General features: G+C 42.7%; 1 protein-coding gene across 1 annotated transcript in view; it reads right to left on the minus strand.

The window, feature by feature from the left end:
• PLXNC1 (plexin C1) overlaps positions 1-15,125 on the minus strand; it is a 68,692-nt gene extending 53,567 nt beyond the window's left edge. Inside the window, exons 1-4 of the mRNA XM_010157566.1 lie at positions 15,066-15,125; positions 3,994-4,116; positions 2,478-2,612; positions 359-459 (exon numbers count right to left, since the gene is read on the minus strand). Coding sequence (XP_010155868.1) covers positions 359-459; positions 2,478-2,612; positions 3,994-4,116; positions 15,066-15,125 — 419 coding nt within the window. The remainder of the gene's footprint in view (positions 1-358; positions 460-2,477; positions 2,613-3,993; positions 4,117-15,065) is intronic.
• Between the last annotated feature and the right edge of the window lie 243 nt (positions 15,126-15,368).

Raw genomic sequence — 15,368 nt, forward strand, 5'->3', positions numbered from 1 at the left:
ATGCAAGATTCTTCTAGCTAATAAGGTGCTTCAAGTACAAGTATACAATTTTATCTCTCAATCAATATGGAAAGCAAAAACATCTGCTCTAAACCCAAAATAATTTCTTCTTTTTAGCCCAACATATATTTTACAGGTAGATCTCAAAAATCTGAGGGTTAACATGGACTTTAAAAGGTGCACAACTTGCCTTCACACTTTCACATGACAAGGAAGTGTCTCACATTTATGGCTATGACTGATTACATAAAAATTCAGTAGATATAATCTTGATTCTGAATAGCCCCAAGCCAGTCAAAATGTACACTGACTAAGAATGCATTGCTTTTATATGAAAGTCTGAAATACCAAAAAATACCTTTGATTCAAAGAACACCACCCACAGTAAGGATCCTTTGCAGATAAGCATTCTTGCTTGGAAACATATCTACCACAGTTTGCAACTGGTATTCTTCTCACCTAAAACCAAAGAATGCAACAACAGACCGAATTAGAGTAGCCTCCATAAACAGGGAAATTGAGGGTTACCATTAAAAATCTGACAGCAACCAAGCACGATCCCTTCAGGAAAGTTTCCTTATGGACTCCCCTCTGCCAGAAGACCTTCGGATAGAAATATGCAGCCTACTTCACACACTCTGTATTTTGCCATCAGATGATGAAACTTCTCTGACAATGACAAGGCTAGCATGGACAGAGTAATGCAGGAAAGGCTAATTAGCATAGTGAATTACAGATAACAATAGAAAGGAGGTACATTTTACAAATAATGTTCTGCTTAGCAGAACATCATTTTCCTCTCATCAGAACTGAGGTTTTTAAAATGATTGATGAAGGAGCATCCAAAAACGCATGCGCAAAACAAAATGCATCTGTGTTTGCATCACCATGTCAGGTAACTGCATGTGCACACTAGAACAAACGCATGCAACTACTCAGCATGCAGGAAAATGCCATTTCCATAAGTAAATGTAGATAAGTGTGGCTATATTGTATGTAGCTATACTTGTACATTCAGTTCGAATATCCTAGCCAGCCATTTTCAGAAAAAGGAAAGGAAAAAGAAAGAGAAAGCTGATTACAAATACGGAACACAAATACAAATAATGCTATTAATAACAATGTTAATTAATAATATCAGAAAAAAAATATTTCTACTTCCAACCATTTTTTTTACAAATTTGCAAGAATTAAAAGTTCAAGTTCCTATATTCTGTGAACAGATCAAGGATACATGGCTTTCTCCAGAACTATATATTTATTTTTTTCCCCGACATATCTTGTAAAATTCTGTTTTCTGAAGGTGTGTGAGATAATCAGTTTAGGAACCAGCCAACATCACAGACTACGAACAAGTTAAAGAAGACAGGGTAAAAGCCTTATTTAAGCTCCAAGACATGATCAGAGAGAAGCATTAATTCCTAAAAGCTGTTCCTCTACATCAACTTGCTCTTTTACCAAAGCCAAAAAAATTTAAAATCTTTACTTTGAATATCTACATACTTTTGACTGAAATTTTGATTGCTTCTATATTTGTGATAGATGGTTTATATCAGTCAGGAGTTCTCTTGACGACTTACCCACTCTCTCAGACGGCAGGCTAAAATGTTATGTTCACGGCTGGAAAAGTGATTTTATTGCAAATGAAGGTAATCGAGCGCTGGGTGAAATCCTGTCCAGCTAAGACGGACAGCCAGCCCTTATGTTTTCACTGCCATCTTCCCCACTGCTGGTGAGACAAAGGAATTTGCTGAGTTGATGCTCAGCAGCCCTGCTGCAGTATGTGCTGCAACAACTCCACCAGCTCCTGGGTGCTGTTCGCTGCTTGAGATGCAGCTCTGATGCATTTGCTCACATGCAGTAGCTCCCACTGACTGCTGAACTCCTTGGCCTCATTATGCACACACATTAATCACTTCTGAGTGTGCTTTTGTTTTGTTTTTTTAAAGTCTATGTGTAAGTGAAGACAATGAGAATTTTATCACTGACTTCAGCAGAACTAAGACTTCAAACCCATCTCTCAAAGAAGAGATTTATCCACATGAGAAACTTGGTAACTGCCCAGCGAACCCTGGCCTACCAATACCTGGACTGCTAATTCAGAGGAACTCTGACTCCAAAGAGCCTGCAAGTTCTGTTTGCTACCTCCAAGCTTGATTCTCCATGGTGCCTCCAGGAAAAAGAGAAACAAAGCCTCTCTTCACAGATTGACATAAAGGTAGCATGGAATTAAGGGTGTTGCTGGATCATAGCAACAGTGGGCAGCACCATGACAGGGGAAGCCCTTCTGAGCTCTGCAGAAGTGCAGCCCAAACTGAGACAACATAACCAGATATTAGATGTAAATTTGGTAACTGCAGTTTTTGGATATTTAAGGTCTAACTCTGACCCAAACTGATGCTTCACCTATAAAGTGGCAGAAATCCTTAAAGCAGTAGTTTACGTGAATTTATTATTTTATTTAACGTTGTGCTTACCTTATTGGCAGAGGACAGATAGATGTAGTTATTATCTACTGGATCAAGTCGAAGTTTGGGGAAAATGGAGGTTTCTTCCTCAATTTCGTATAAAACCTCTGGGCAATTAGATTCCATATTCTCATTAAGAATAGCCTAAAACATATGAAATAAAATTATTCACAAGGCCTTCTATTGGTCTGTCAGCATTTTAAACAAAAGCCTAAGTTCAGCTACATCAGAGCTTCTGAGGTGATTTACTGTGTCTTGATTCAATTCATCTATTGCACTGGCTCTCACATTGGAGAAAGATGAAAGAAAAGACCACCAGGACTGAATTTCAACAAAATCTATTCCAGACACATTTGCACTGAATGGGCACTGGTTTAGTGCATGAAACATCCCTCTCACCAAGTATGTTCCTGATTGACACAGAAACGGAATGTGGAAGAGACGCCTGTATCCCGAAGTCATAATGTGTTAAGTACTCGTCTGAGTGCAATAGAAAGTACTACCCTTCAGAAAACAATAAATTGACATCCAAACACCCATAATGTAAAAAGGAAACCAGTTACTGACAACTGCCTTCAGGACAGAAGTTTCTTTGTGGCTTCTGTAAGTATACCTCTGAGGTGGTATTTCTTTTTCCTACCTTGTTCAACTCTACAGTTTTCCACCACCTTTTGCACAGAATTCAAGAGAACCAGAGACCACAGAAACTTTATTTTGCATGTTAATAAACACACCAACATTCATATAAGGTTTTAAACATGACTAAACAAGGGAGAGATGTTCATGGTCTCCACTATGCTAAGGAGACATGAAGACTTCAATTTCATGTTTCATTACCAAAAGCAGAGTGAAATCAAATGGGTAAAAGCTCTGCAAGCTCTCTACTGTATTCCCCTCCAACTGCCTGCTTAATAAAAACAAAAAATGAGAGTCATCCTTTGCAGTGTAGGCAGGAAATGCACATTCTTGCAAAACCCAGAAAAAAATAAAGACTAAAAGACATTTGACTGTATGGTTGAAAAGACTCATAATGAGATAAGATGACTTTCACTTCCAGGCAACCGATTTAAGCTAGAGTAGGTCAACTATTCAGAAGCTAAGGCAAAATGAAACTTGACTTTCCCCTTCAATGGACAACTATTGGCATCACACAGGTAGGCTAACAAACAAGTAAACATGCTCCCAAAATCTAACAGTATTTAATATTTCTACTGGAAAATCAAAGCAAGGAAGGAAACAAAAGACAGAATGACTAAGAACTCCACAGTCCATAAACTGATACTGTGGGCATTAGCAGTTTAATGAAATGTTTCCATTAATTTTAAGCAGGGTACATAATTGCTTTTGAAAGTAATCTTGCTCTCCAAGTAAAAATACAGTAGTTTCTTCACAAACAAATGAAAAAGGAACAGAGATTCAGGGGATTATATCTCTCTATAACACAGTGCCTAAACCAGGAAGCCTTTACCCACTTGAACACGGCAACAGCTGATGGAGAAGGGAAGAACTGCCACTCTCATCTTACCTTCAGTAACTGTCCATCATCTGTTCCCAAAAAGAGAACTATCTGATTCAAAACAACTGTGCCATAAACAGCCACTAATCCAGAGTGAATCAAGGTAGGTAATTTCTTGATTGATTGTTCCTCCTGAAAATCAGATATAAGAGAAAGCTATTACAAAATCATTCACCTATACTGCAAAACATTAAGAAAAAGAAGAATCCCTGGAAAGATTCCCACAGAACTCAACTTCAGACAATACTTCGGGTAACGTTTTAATTCTGACACACTTTCAGAGGAACAGATCATTGGAAACGGCACATGAAACATGAAACTCATTCTTTTTCATACATGGTATGTATGTAAAATCACCTAGTGATTCTATGATTCTATGGTAACTGGTGGTGTCTGTGATAGAGATTCCATCTGCCGCAGCTAAATCACTGACCCCAGTGGTACACAGACTGGCCAACCAGCAGCAAGTTACTTCACAACAGAATTTCTCTTTTTTGGGACGTAATGTGCTGGGGCTTATTCTGAACTGCTGGTTCTTCTCAGTGAAGCCATGCTTTGCCATCACCTGACTGCACCTACCATGAAGGCTACAGATGCACTCAGAGAAAGTGAAAGGAGGCACTTCAAACACACAGAATTATTTGCGTGTGTGTGCGTGTGAGAAAATGCAGAGCTTCATCCTCCCCTTTCTGGTTTCCCACAACTAAAGGAAGTTGAGACCTGTATATTAGATAAACGTAGAAATGAGATAAAGCTGTATAAAGTTAATGTCAAGGAAAACATAAATGTATCTGTGTGAATTTTAAAATCAACACGTGACCTACAACTCTCTGTCCAAGCTGGAGGAAGTTAAGTGACAAACACGTGTAAGCAACCCATGAAAGAAAACATCATGCAAGAAACCACTGTATCTTGTGGAAGAAAAAAAGAAACCAAATAACCCTAATGATTGAGTGCTGAAAGCAAGCCCTAAGGTGTGAGAATAAGGTTACTCACCAGGTGAGAGATGGTGTCTGTCCCAAACTCCCTACAAACCCAGGTATCTCCCAGCAAGCAGTACCTCAGTTTTGCAGTCATGTAATTGCTTTAAGTCAATCTCCACAGCAGATACTGCAAAAGGGGTGATCCCACCTGCCCTCCAAACAGGTCCAACCACAGCCAAGCTCTACCTCCCCTTCCCCTCTGTTAGTACAATGCTTTCCAGTAAGCTTAGCTAAGGAAATTATGTGCCCAGAAAATGGTCTGCAAATCCATCTACCTACCTACCTAAATTTTCATTTGAGTCATCCTCCCCATCACACGAACACGTGGCTGCATGGGCACCAGTGCTGGCACAAAGGAGCGGCAAGCATGGAGAGGTGAGGGAAGAGCTCGGGTAGGACCAGGTCCTTGGGAACAAGCCCAGCAGGTCAGCTTACAAAGCTCAGAATCTCAGCCTCAAGGATGGATTCCTAAACCTACAGAAACACACTCTGTGTGCAAAAACCTATGTCACTAACGCACAAGACAAGGTGTGAGAATGGACCATTAAACCTGACATTTTGCAGAAAGGTGAAGGCATTTCTTGAAGTTGTTAAGCCAATTGATAACACAGCTACAGCTGAATTCAACTCTCTTGCATGCTAGGATGCTGGCTTAACCCCAGAAAGTCTTTCCACATAGAAATAGGGTTTTTTTTTTCCTAAACTGCAATCCTAAATCAGTTAAAATCTTTTTCAGTCATTTGAATTATTTTAATTAGCTTGCAAGAACAGCCACTTGGAGTAAAGAATCCTTGATTAACTTTCATATTTAAAAATTTTTTTTCATGCAGCACAAAAAAGACACAGGAACCGTCATGTACTGGCACAGAACTTCAGTAAAACCCACTTAGGCATGAGACTTCAGCACCATGGAGGTCTCTTTTAGATAGGAGGGGTGGTTGATGAAGTGATTGCAAGCATTTTAAGGCTGAAAAATTTAACCCACTTTTTTATTAGATCAGAAGGTAGCAAATCTCCAGCACTGGTGCACACAGTGAGCTAAGGAGTGAGGAGGTGAAGCTTCCAGGCTTTCACTTCCACCAGAATTAAGAATTTTTTTTTGCAGAGCACTGTATAGTAGCGCAAGGAAAACAAACCACCCCAGATCTAATTTCCTTACAGACTCTGTACAGAAAGATGACCAAAGAGGGGAGGACTCACCCACTCTGAAAATCTTTGCTGCCAGATTTTATTTTGACCCACATACTAATAAAATAACTAGTGTCGTATCAGTGCATCCTCCTCATCTGACTGAAGAACCAATAGTGACAAGTGTGGAAGCCTCCTCCCCTCACTCTGCTTGCTAGAGGGAGGGTCAATGCGACATTGAGCTAATACAGATAAGAAGAGAGGGAATTCAGATAGCGGGCAGTCACAACAAAAATTGCCTCCTCTCCTTTGCAACCTACTTCTCCAGCTTGCCCATTCCCTCCAGGGTGCAGCTGCTGCTTTCACCCTTCTGTCATCCCTTTTCCATGTGCATTTATTTTTTTAACAAGCCCTTTTACCTCTCCCACTGTGACTAATGGGGTTACAGCACTGTAGGGCCTTCCCAAGCTTTTTCTTTCACAGCTAAAGCCATCTTGAAAATGCTTTTGGAGTCTAAACTTCCTTTATACTTGATCATCTGTTTATCCTGTAACATTTTCAGGCTCATACAAAACAAAAGCAAAGGAAAAGACAATACTGCTCTAGAAGACCATACTTTTTCAAATTCTTTATTTCCACTGTCTGCTCTACTCTATAGTCCTCAAAATCTTCACGTGCACAGGTAAGCCTAGAGATCCCCTCAATTAACTTACATTTCCCTTTTAAGTCCACGCCCCTTATGTTGTTTGGTTACTGTAATGAAAAGTATTTACACTCATTTTCTATTTTGCATCTTATTTTAGATGTATGTCTGTATGATTCCAGCTGCAGCAACCACATTCACACTTCTACTGTCTGTCTTGATTTCCTCATGATTATTTTACATTGCATGCCTCAGAGGGAAGGACAGCATTTTTAGCTCACACAGCACTCAACATATTGCAGCTGGCCAAAAAGTAAAAATGAAGGGTCTGAGCATCACAGTGAATGAACAGATGCAGCTGTACAAAAGGACCAAGACTTATGAGCAGCATACAGCAATAGCCAATGCTGGAATACTACCTAGATGTTTTTCCTAGAGGGAAAAATACCTTCTGGAACTTTGTTCTTCCTTCTTAACTTCACCATACTTCAACATCCTGCATCAATTTTGATGATATCAGAGCGTAAAAAACATAAAAGCTCACTGCATGCACCAATATTTATCAGAGCTAAGGAATGAGATGAACTGTTGCAAAATTTTATTTCCATGAGCTTTTTAATTTGCGCATTGCATAGCACGCAACCCTCCCAGGCAAGCACACTGCGAAAAATAGGGAGGATGACCAGGAAATGAGAGGGTGTTCACAGACACCTGCAGAGGTGAGATCCTGAGCCTCATGATGCAAGGCAGGAGGGACAGTCAGAAGCTGTGCGTGAGCAAGCGATTGATGGAGACTCCTGAGATGGGGGAGGCTAGAAATTTGTGACTTCTTGCAGCAGCAGAAAAACTCATACTCTGCCCTCAGATCTGCGTTTACAGAATTGATAAGGTGTTCTAAGAACCAATGAGGGAGAACAAGCTCCATTAAGGAAGGCTCTGAAACCAACTGAGCTTGAACAGAGCATTAGCAGAAAGCAAGAGGAAGCGGTGGGTGACCGTGGGTGGAGATTCCCTCCTGTGAAGGATGAAGGCACACAACTGCTAAACCACCATGCTGTTACAAGTTGGGTTTTTTTTTAGGATCCCCGATCCATTACACTGCAGAGACACTGCCACTGATTTTTTATTCTTTGGACCACTACCCATTGCTGCACACCCACATGGAGACCAAAGACATTGCCTAGTGCAGATCAGGACTGCAGAGCTCAGGGGGCAAAGTGCAGGAGATGGCACCCCAGGCTTTGGTAACCTTATGGGCTCAGTGAAAGGCGATGATCTTATGGATTTGCGACTCACAAGCAAGGAAGAACTGACTGGAGATATGATATTCAGTGGCAGCCTTCACTGTAGGAACTACGAAATAACTGAGTTCAGGGTCCTGAGGGTGATGTGGAAAGAACGCAGAGTACAGCATTGAAGACCAGGCTCCAGTTTGTTCAGGGAACTGGTTAGTGGGATCTCCTGAGAGGCAGGTTTAGAGGAAATGGAGCTCAGGATAGCTAGCAGGTCTTTCAGGACCACCTCCTCCAAGCACAAAACTCTGGAAAACAAGCAGACATATCAGGAGATGGTCCCTAGCTAAGCAGAGAAGTCAGGATTGACCAACAATGCAGAAAAACAGTGTAGAGGAGGTAGAAGCAGGAACAAGTGACTAAGGAGGAACTGCCTGGACAGGTAGCGACGGTGTTAGGAAAGCCCACGCTCACATGGTTTTGAAACTCCCCTGCCCAGCTGAGAAGGGGAATGATAGTGTGGCCAGAGTCAACCCACCACAGGATGTTATGGGCAACAAGAAGAGCTTCTACCACCACAGGAACAATAAAAGAATAAACAATGAAAACATGCACCAGCTGCTGAACAGGTCAGTTGACTGACCCACAGTGGATGCAGACAAGGCTCTGGACTTCACTGGCAAGGTCTTGTGGTCCTTTGTACCTACAGAGTTCAAGGAGGATAGAAACTACAAGTACTGGAAGAGGATTAAGCCAGGGATCTCTTAAGAAATCTCAGCTTATAAAAGTTCCAGGGAGGACAGATGGGATCTGTAGGAAGATGCTGACAGACTGTCTGATGACATTGCAAGGCCATTCTCTCATATTTCAAAAGCTGTGGAGATCAGGGGAAGTCTCCAACAACTGAATAAAAGCAAATACCGTACCCGTCTTCAAAAAAGACAAGAATAACCTGGGGAGCTACATGTTGGTCAGTCTCATTTTTTTCTGTAGGAAAATCATGGTGCAAATCCTCTTGGAAGATAATTCTGGGCACAAGAAGAAGAAAGTGATTGGGAAAAGCCAGCGCAGATTCACCAAGAATAAATCATACCTGACCAACCTGATTACCTTCTGCGATGAAATTGCTTGATTTGTGGAAGAGGGAAGAAGAGTGGATGTCATCTACTTTGACGTTAGCAAGGCTCTTGATACCATTTCCCACAGCATCCTTGTATCCAAGATGAGACGTTACAGTTTAGACAGGAGGACTACTGGATGGGTGGAAAAACTGGAAGGATGATCAGGCTCAAAGGGTATTGACTAATGGTTTGTACTCTACCTAGACACTGGTTACAGGTGGAGTTCCTTGGGGAACTACCCTGGGACACGTTCTGCTCAGTATCTTTATCAAAGACCTGGAGGAAGATGCTGAAAGCTTCCGGGTTAAGCTTGAAGATGACATGAGAACAAGTTGTTACACTCCAGTATAGGGCTGCCATTCAGAGGGACCTAGATAGGCTGGAAGAATGGGCCAACAAGAACCTAAAAAAAATTCAACAAGTCCTGCACCTAGGATGGACTAACTCCCTGTGACGGCATAGGTTGGGGAGCACCTCTGCTCCCAAAAGGACACAGGGCTCCTGGAGGGCAGTAGGCTAAAGGGTGTACCCAAGCAGCAGTGAAAGTTAACAGCATCCTGGGCTGTATCAACAAGGACATATCGAGACTAAACAAGGAAAGGGATTATTCTCCTTGGCACATGTTCAGTTGTGTCCAGGATACCACCAGGATACCTCAGTTCTGGGACCCTCAGCACAGCACTGATTTTGATAAATCAGAGCAAGCTCAGCAGTGGGCCACTGAGATGGCCAGAGCCTGGAGAACCTGCCCTACAGAAGAGGCTAAGGGAACGGGGCTGGTTCAGCCCACAGAAGAGACAACCTCAGAGGGACTAGAGAAACAGAGACAGGCTCTTGACTGAGGTGTATGCAGGACAGTAAGACATAATGACACAAAGTGAAAGAGGGGAGGTTTCTAGTAGGCAGAATATTAAAAGACACCTCTATGAGGACAACTAAGCAGAACAGGTTGTCCAGTCTCCATCCCCGGGGGTTTCAAGATCCAACAAGACAAAGGCCAGAGCAACTTTTACCTCAGAGCTGACCCTGCTGTGAGCAGGGGACTAGGCTGGAGACCTCCTCTGAGGTTCCTTCCAACCTGAATGACTCTGTGATCCCAAGAAAGCAAAACCTATGGTTCAAGAGCCCCCGGGCTCTCTAAAGTTCCTGCTCCTGGTGAAGCTGAGTGACTAAAAGCAGCTCTTCCTCCTACTGACAGTGTGAGTTGCAAGTCTCCTATGGCTTACTTCTCACACCAAACAGGGATGAACTAGAAACTCATTGTTTCTGGACAGAACAGGACAGAAACATTAACTCTAGAAACTGTCAAACATCAGATGACATATAAGCAGCCTGGTAATATACAGGAGACAACTTTACTACTAGAAAATTCATTACAGGATCAATTCTGATACCAAATGATATTTAGAAGTCTGTAATTCTTTCCTTAAATAAAAGATGATGAATCATTTTGGAATGAGTTACCACACAAATTCAAATGTCATTCCTGCAAATGAATGGCCATGATTAAACTGATGTGACTCTGTTGACTTCAAAATACCATTTCAGTAGAGCTTACACCAGCTAAGGTTTGTCCTAGGATTCCAACTATGCTCAATAAATTAAGGGGCATATACCAACCCACAGATTTATCACCCACTGAAAAATGCAAAAATTCAAAGAACAGACTTGCACTAAATAGCAGATGGAAATCCAACCAAGATAGCTTATCATTCAGTAGCTATCACAGCTACTTAGCCTTTGCACATCATAAAATAAACACCTTAATATAAACTGCAGCAACTTCTCTCTCGGTACATGTACATGCCTAACACTTCTTTGGATTTTCTCCCTTAAAAACTGTAAAATCCTTTTCTTCCCATGAAACTTTTTTTAATGGCAAAACTGATTTCCAGATTGGTCATTGTAGTTAGGTAATATCCTACAGCTCTCTCCTGTTGATGTTCTCTAGTCTTGAGCACTTCTCCTACTCATCTCCTTGGCTGTGATACACAAGATCCTGGGAGATCTGAGATTCTAGCAGCTCCTGTTCACCCATGAAACAACAGAAGGAAAGGCCTTTTTAAAGATCACTAGCTACTAGAGCAAGTTTGTGAACGAACTCCAGCATTCCTCCTATGTACTGCCTAAGGAGCTTTGATTTCAAAATTGAGATCCACCAAAAATGTCTGTTAGTGCTCAGTCGGGTTTCTGAAAAGGAACAGAGAACGAGATTTGGCAAATTCACATTTATTAACTATGTAAGTTGTGAAGAAGATGTTCTTACGTACACGCAGGTTATGCTAGCAAGTCCATTAACGCATACACCTCAACAGTGCATCTAAGTCGATATAATCAAAACTAAGAGACGTGTGGATCAGAGGAAAACAAGCTGAATATAAAACTGCAAAATGTTTTCAGAATAGTTTCATCTAAGACACCACTTGCCTCTTGCTAACTAGGATTACGTCTCTGGGAATCCATTATATATGTCCAGAATAAATGCATCCAACTCGGAGAAAATGCTCTGTGCACACTACTGCACAAAACGAAAACAGAACTAGCTAGTTCCCAAAAGCAGCAATCCCACAGAATTTGTAGCAGTCACCTACTTTCTGATAAAGTTGGCAAGTGAGGATCTTAAAAATTACTAATTTTCAATGACAGACTAAGATCCAGCATTAAAACTTAATGCAAATGTCAACCTTGGCCTAAGTAGCAATGCAAGGCTAAAGAGATTACACACCTACAATGAGTTCCTACAGGATACAGAGCAATTTAGTTCCAATCCAGGGAAGTACTCAAGTTCATGCTGAACTTTAAATGCATGGGCAGTTCCCCTGAAGATGATGGAACTACTTATATGCCTAATGTTAAATATGCCCTTAAGTGCTTTACTGGGTTAGGGCCAGAAAGCTCAGTACCTTACAGGAATGAGTTCAGAGTATATAGCACAGCAGGGAATTCAGGGCCACAAAAGGCCTCGGCGCTAAGTCCCTCTTGCAGTGTACTATTGAGAAGCACAGTGCCTATGCAGCATAAATACAAACAGCTGTGTGAGTGCAGACAGGTAAGAGGATGTCTTGCCTAAAGGTCATCAGAATAATTACAGAAATCTGAAGAATGACAGGATCAGAAGGAAAACAAACTGCCACCACTCCCTAATTTATACTCTAACACTAAACTGTATTCCTGCAGTGAAAAACACTGTTTTTTTCAACTCCTATATAAACTGACAGTCCATGCCCGTGACTATGATCTGTGTACCGCACATCATGCCTCAGCTCCAGAACTGAAGTGTACCCAGCAAAGACGACCAAGACCCACAGCACCCTGTAGCACACAACATCTGCAGTGCAAAAGGCGGGCTGACATTCCGCACGGTCCACCCGCCACGAACACCATACAGGCCTTGCGCTCCAGGCAATCACAATGCTGCAACACATTCCTTTCCTCAGTATCGACACCATCTTTAAAAGACTGGGCTTTAAAGCACACGTTAAGTACTGTTGCTTGCTGCCATTCCCACACGTCGTACTACAAAACACGTGTGACGGCTCCGTGCTACGAGCAACACCTTTCCAGCCAGAGCCGCTGCTAGCTACTGCACACACTTCTACAAGCTGTGCGCCAACGGACATGCTGCACACCATCTTCCTGCCAGTTCTGAGTCCAAGAAGACTTGTTCCACATTTGCAGGGACTCCCATGATTTGGTGAGAGACAGTAGAAGGATCTGGACTAAAACAACCCAGAAGCAGCAGCATATGGGCCTGTCAACTCCAAACTTACTCTGCAATAGCCTAGCCTAACCTTCTGTAGTATAAAAAAACCATATTAAAGCTGAACTACACGCATTTATTTCTGTGTTTATACACCACAAACACATATAATTAGCTTAAAAAGGGAGCATAATTAGCAGTATAATATTATAGGTCATACTACTCCACAACACTCAGATGTCCTGCTACCTCACAAAATAGTAAAATACCACTTTCCCGTCAGTGGTAAACTATTTATTATTGTGCCAAAAATATCATTATTAATAACATCACCATAGTTAGGGACACAATGTTAAGCAAACAATCTTTCTAATAATTTTTAAAGTTGGGGTTCTTCAGCATGGTAGCCAAATATAATCTAAATTTCCTGGAGGGATAAGCCTTTTGGGACATTAAAGTAACTCTGGAGTCACAGGAAACTGATCTGATCAGATCCTTAAACAAGTGGATCATTGATTTTTCATATTCAGGCACTGGGAGCCAACTGGGACAGGGGACAGAGAGGAATACCATTCAGACAGAAATACTCGCCTCACCTTATGTGCATTGTATTACTCTATGAAATCCATGAGACTCTTCTAGAATTTCTAGCACGGGGCTTTGTAAAGTGTTCGTAAAGGAACTGCTACCCAGGGAGGATTTGGTTTGGTTTTGGGTTGGTTTTTAGGTTTTTTTTGTATTGCAGGCTCAGAAAGCACCTCGCAAAGAAGCCCCATGAGTAATTAGGAACGAGGAATACAAATTAAAAATCCAACTAGCAAATACGTATTTTGGGATGCAGATGAGACTGCAAATTTATTCAGCAAGTTTGTCTTGTGAGAGCACAGAAATCATGCAGTAAGCTATAATCTGGCACTGGAAATGTAAGGATTGGCTCCAGCTCTGTTGCGAGAATTTCACTATTTACTTCATCGCAGTTGTTTCACCCACATACGGGGTTCTCATTCATAACTACGTCCTCTAACACTGGCAGTAGTCTCGCAACTCAGTAGGGAGATGAGCAGCCTGAATCCCACGTGCCCTCTGGTAGTTTGTATTTGGAAGAATCTCAACACTGTGCCCTGCTATGGGCCAGATTCGGGAAGCCAAGGAGTGACAGTAAACCTACCACACTTCTTTCAAGCAGTTTCCACAAACTCCCATCGTAACACAGCAAGGATTCAGGGGTTGAGCTGCAAAGTGCCTGGATGGTCGGGGAGCTGCAAAGGCCAGAGCTTGCTTTATGATGGCTTGCTTGATCCCCCACAGCTGTCCCTGATACCTTTCAGTGTTGTTCCTTTTGCCACAGCTCTGACAAAGACTTCTGAGCATGACTTAAAAGCACGGACTGGCCTTTCAAAACCATCTTCTTCTCCCAAATTACATTTTTTGCTTCTTGATTCTCATTTTTAGTTCATTCCTATACTAGCTACCGAGGCCACAGCAAAGCCAGCAGAGCCTTGCCCACCCTGCCTTCCATGTGCACAGCTCACTCTCAGAAGGAGGAAGGAGCTGAAGAGAGTGTTAGAGAAGTAGGTGACCAGGGGATCTCCATGGAATACCACTGCCTGTGAAAATGTAACCACTGTGACAACAAAGACACATTGCCTATTGCTGTCTGCTGCGCACAGGGGTTTGGGGGGGTGGCTGAGAGCCCTCTCCAGCAAGGCCAATCGTGGGAGGTTTGGGAAACACCTACAACCGAACAAGCAACCATAAATAACCAGTGAGCGATGGGGATAACAGCGCACACAGCCCAGTGCACAGGAATCAGTCTGATGGACTTTTTTTCCATTTCTGATGTAGCTGCAATGACATGAGATGTGAATGCACAGAATAAGGTAGGAGATGCTTCAGCTAGGCTGTACAGTAGAATGAAGTACAAGTAACCCTTGACTGAAAAGGGTGCATTGAGTGAGGAGCCAGAGACTCAGGCCTGGCCCAGGACGCCCTCAGGTGTTCCCTCAGACATGTCTTTCCCGAGATGTGGGCAGGAAGGACACTCCAGGATCTGGTATGGGATCAGTTTTTTAGAAACTGAAAGCGCTGGAGAACTCATTAGGGCTGATGGAGCCAGCGCGGATGCACAAAGGCTGGCACGGCTCTGAAGTTCCTCGCAAACTTCACGTGCCTTCAGGTCAGGGACACCCCACGAGTCATGCACAGCGACACACAACAACAGTGACAACAACGGCGTGCAAGAGGAAAGCTTAGCAAAACGACGCCCAGACTTACACAGCTCTTCCCGTTCATGAAGTGCGTGGATGCACAGGCTTGGTCCTTCACCTCCTCCATCCCGAAGATGCAGACGGCAGTGGTGTTCCAGCCCTTGGTGCCTTTGCTGTGCTGGAAAACACCCACCCACCAGCCCTGCTCGCCTTGGCGGACAAGGCTGGAGGAAACAATGAGGCTCCTGCACCCGCAGTCCAAATATACGTGCCCTTGCAAGGTAAAGCCACGCTCCAAGGGGCGCGGCTGGTGCAGGACAGCCATGCTGGGCGGCTCGGTGGCATTGCTCCACCTGGCCTTCAACCTGTA

This window comes from Eurypyga helias, unplaced genomic scaffold (assembly GCF_000690775.1).
Source record: "Eurypyga helias isolate BGI_N326 unplaced genomic scaffold, ASM69077v1 scaffold20128, whole genome shotgun sequence".
NCBI classification, from domain to species: domain Eukaryota; kingdom Metazoa; phylum Chordata; class Aves; order Eurypygiformes; family Eurypygidae; genus Eurypyga; species Eurypyga helias.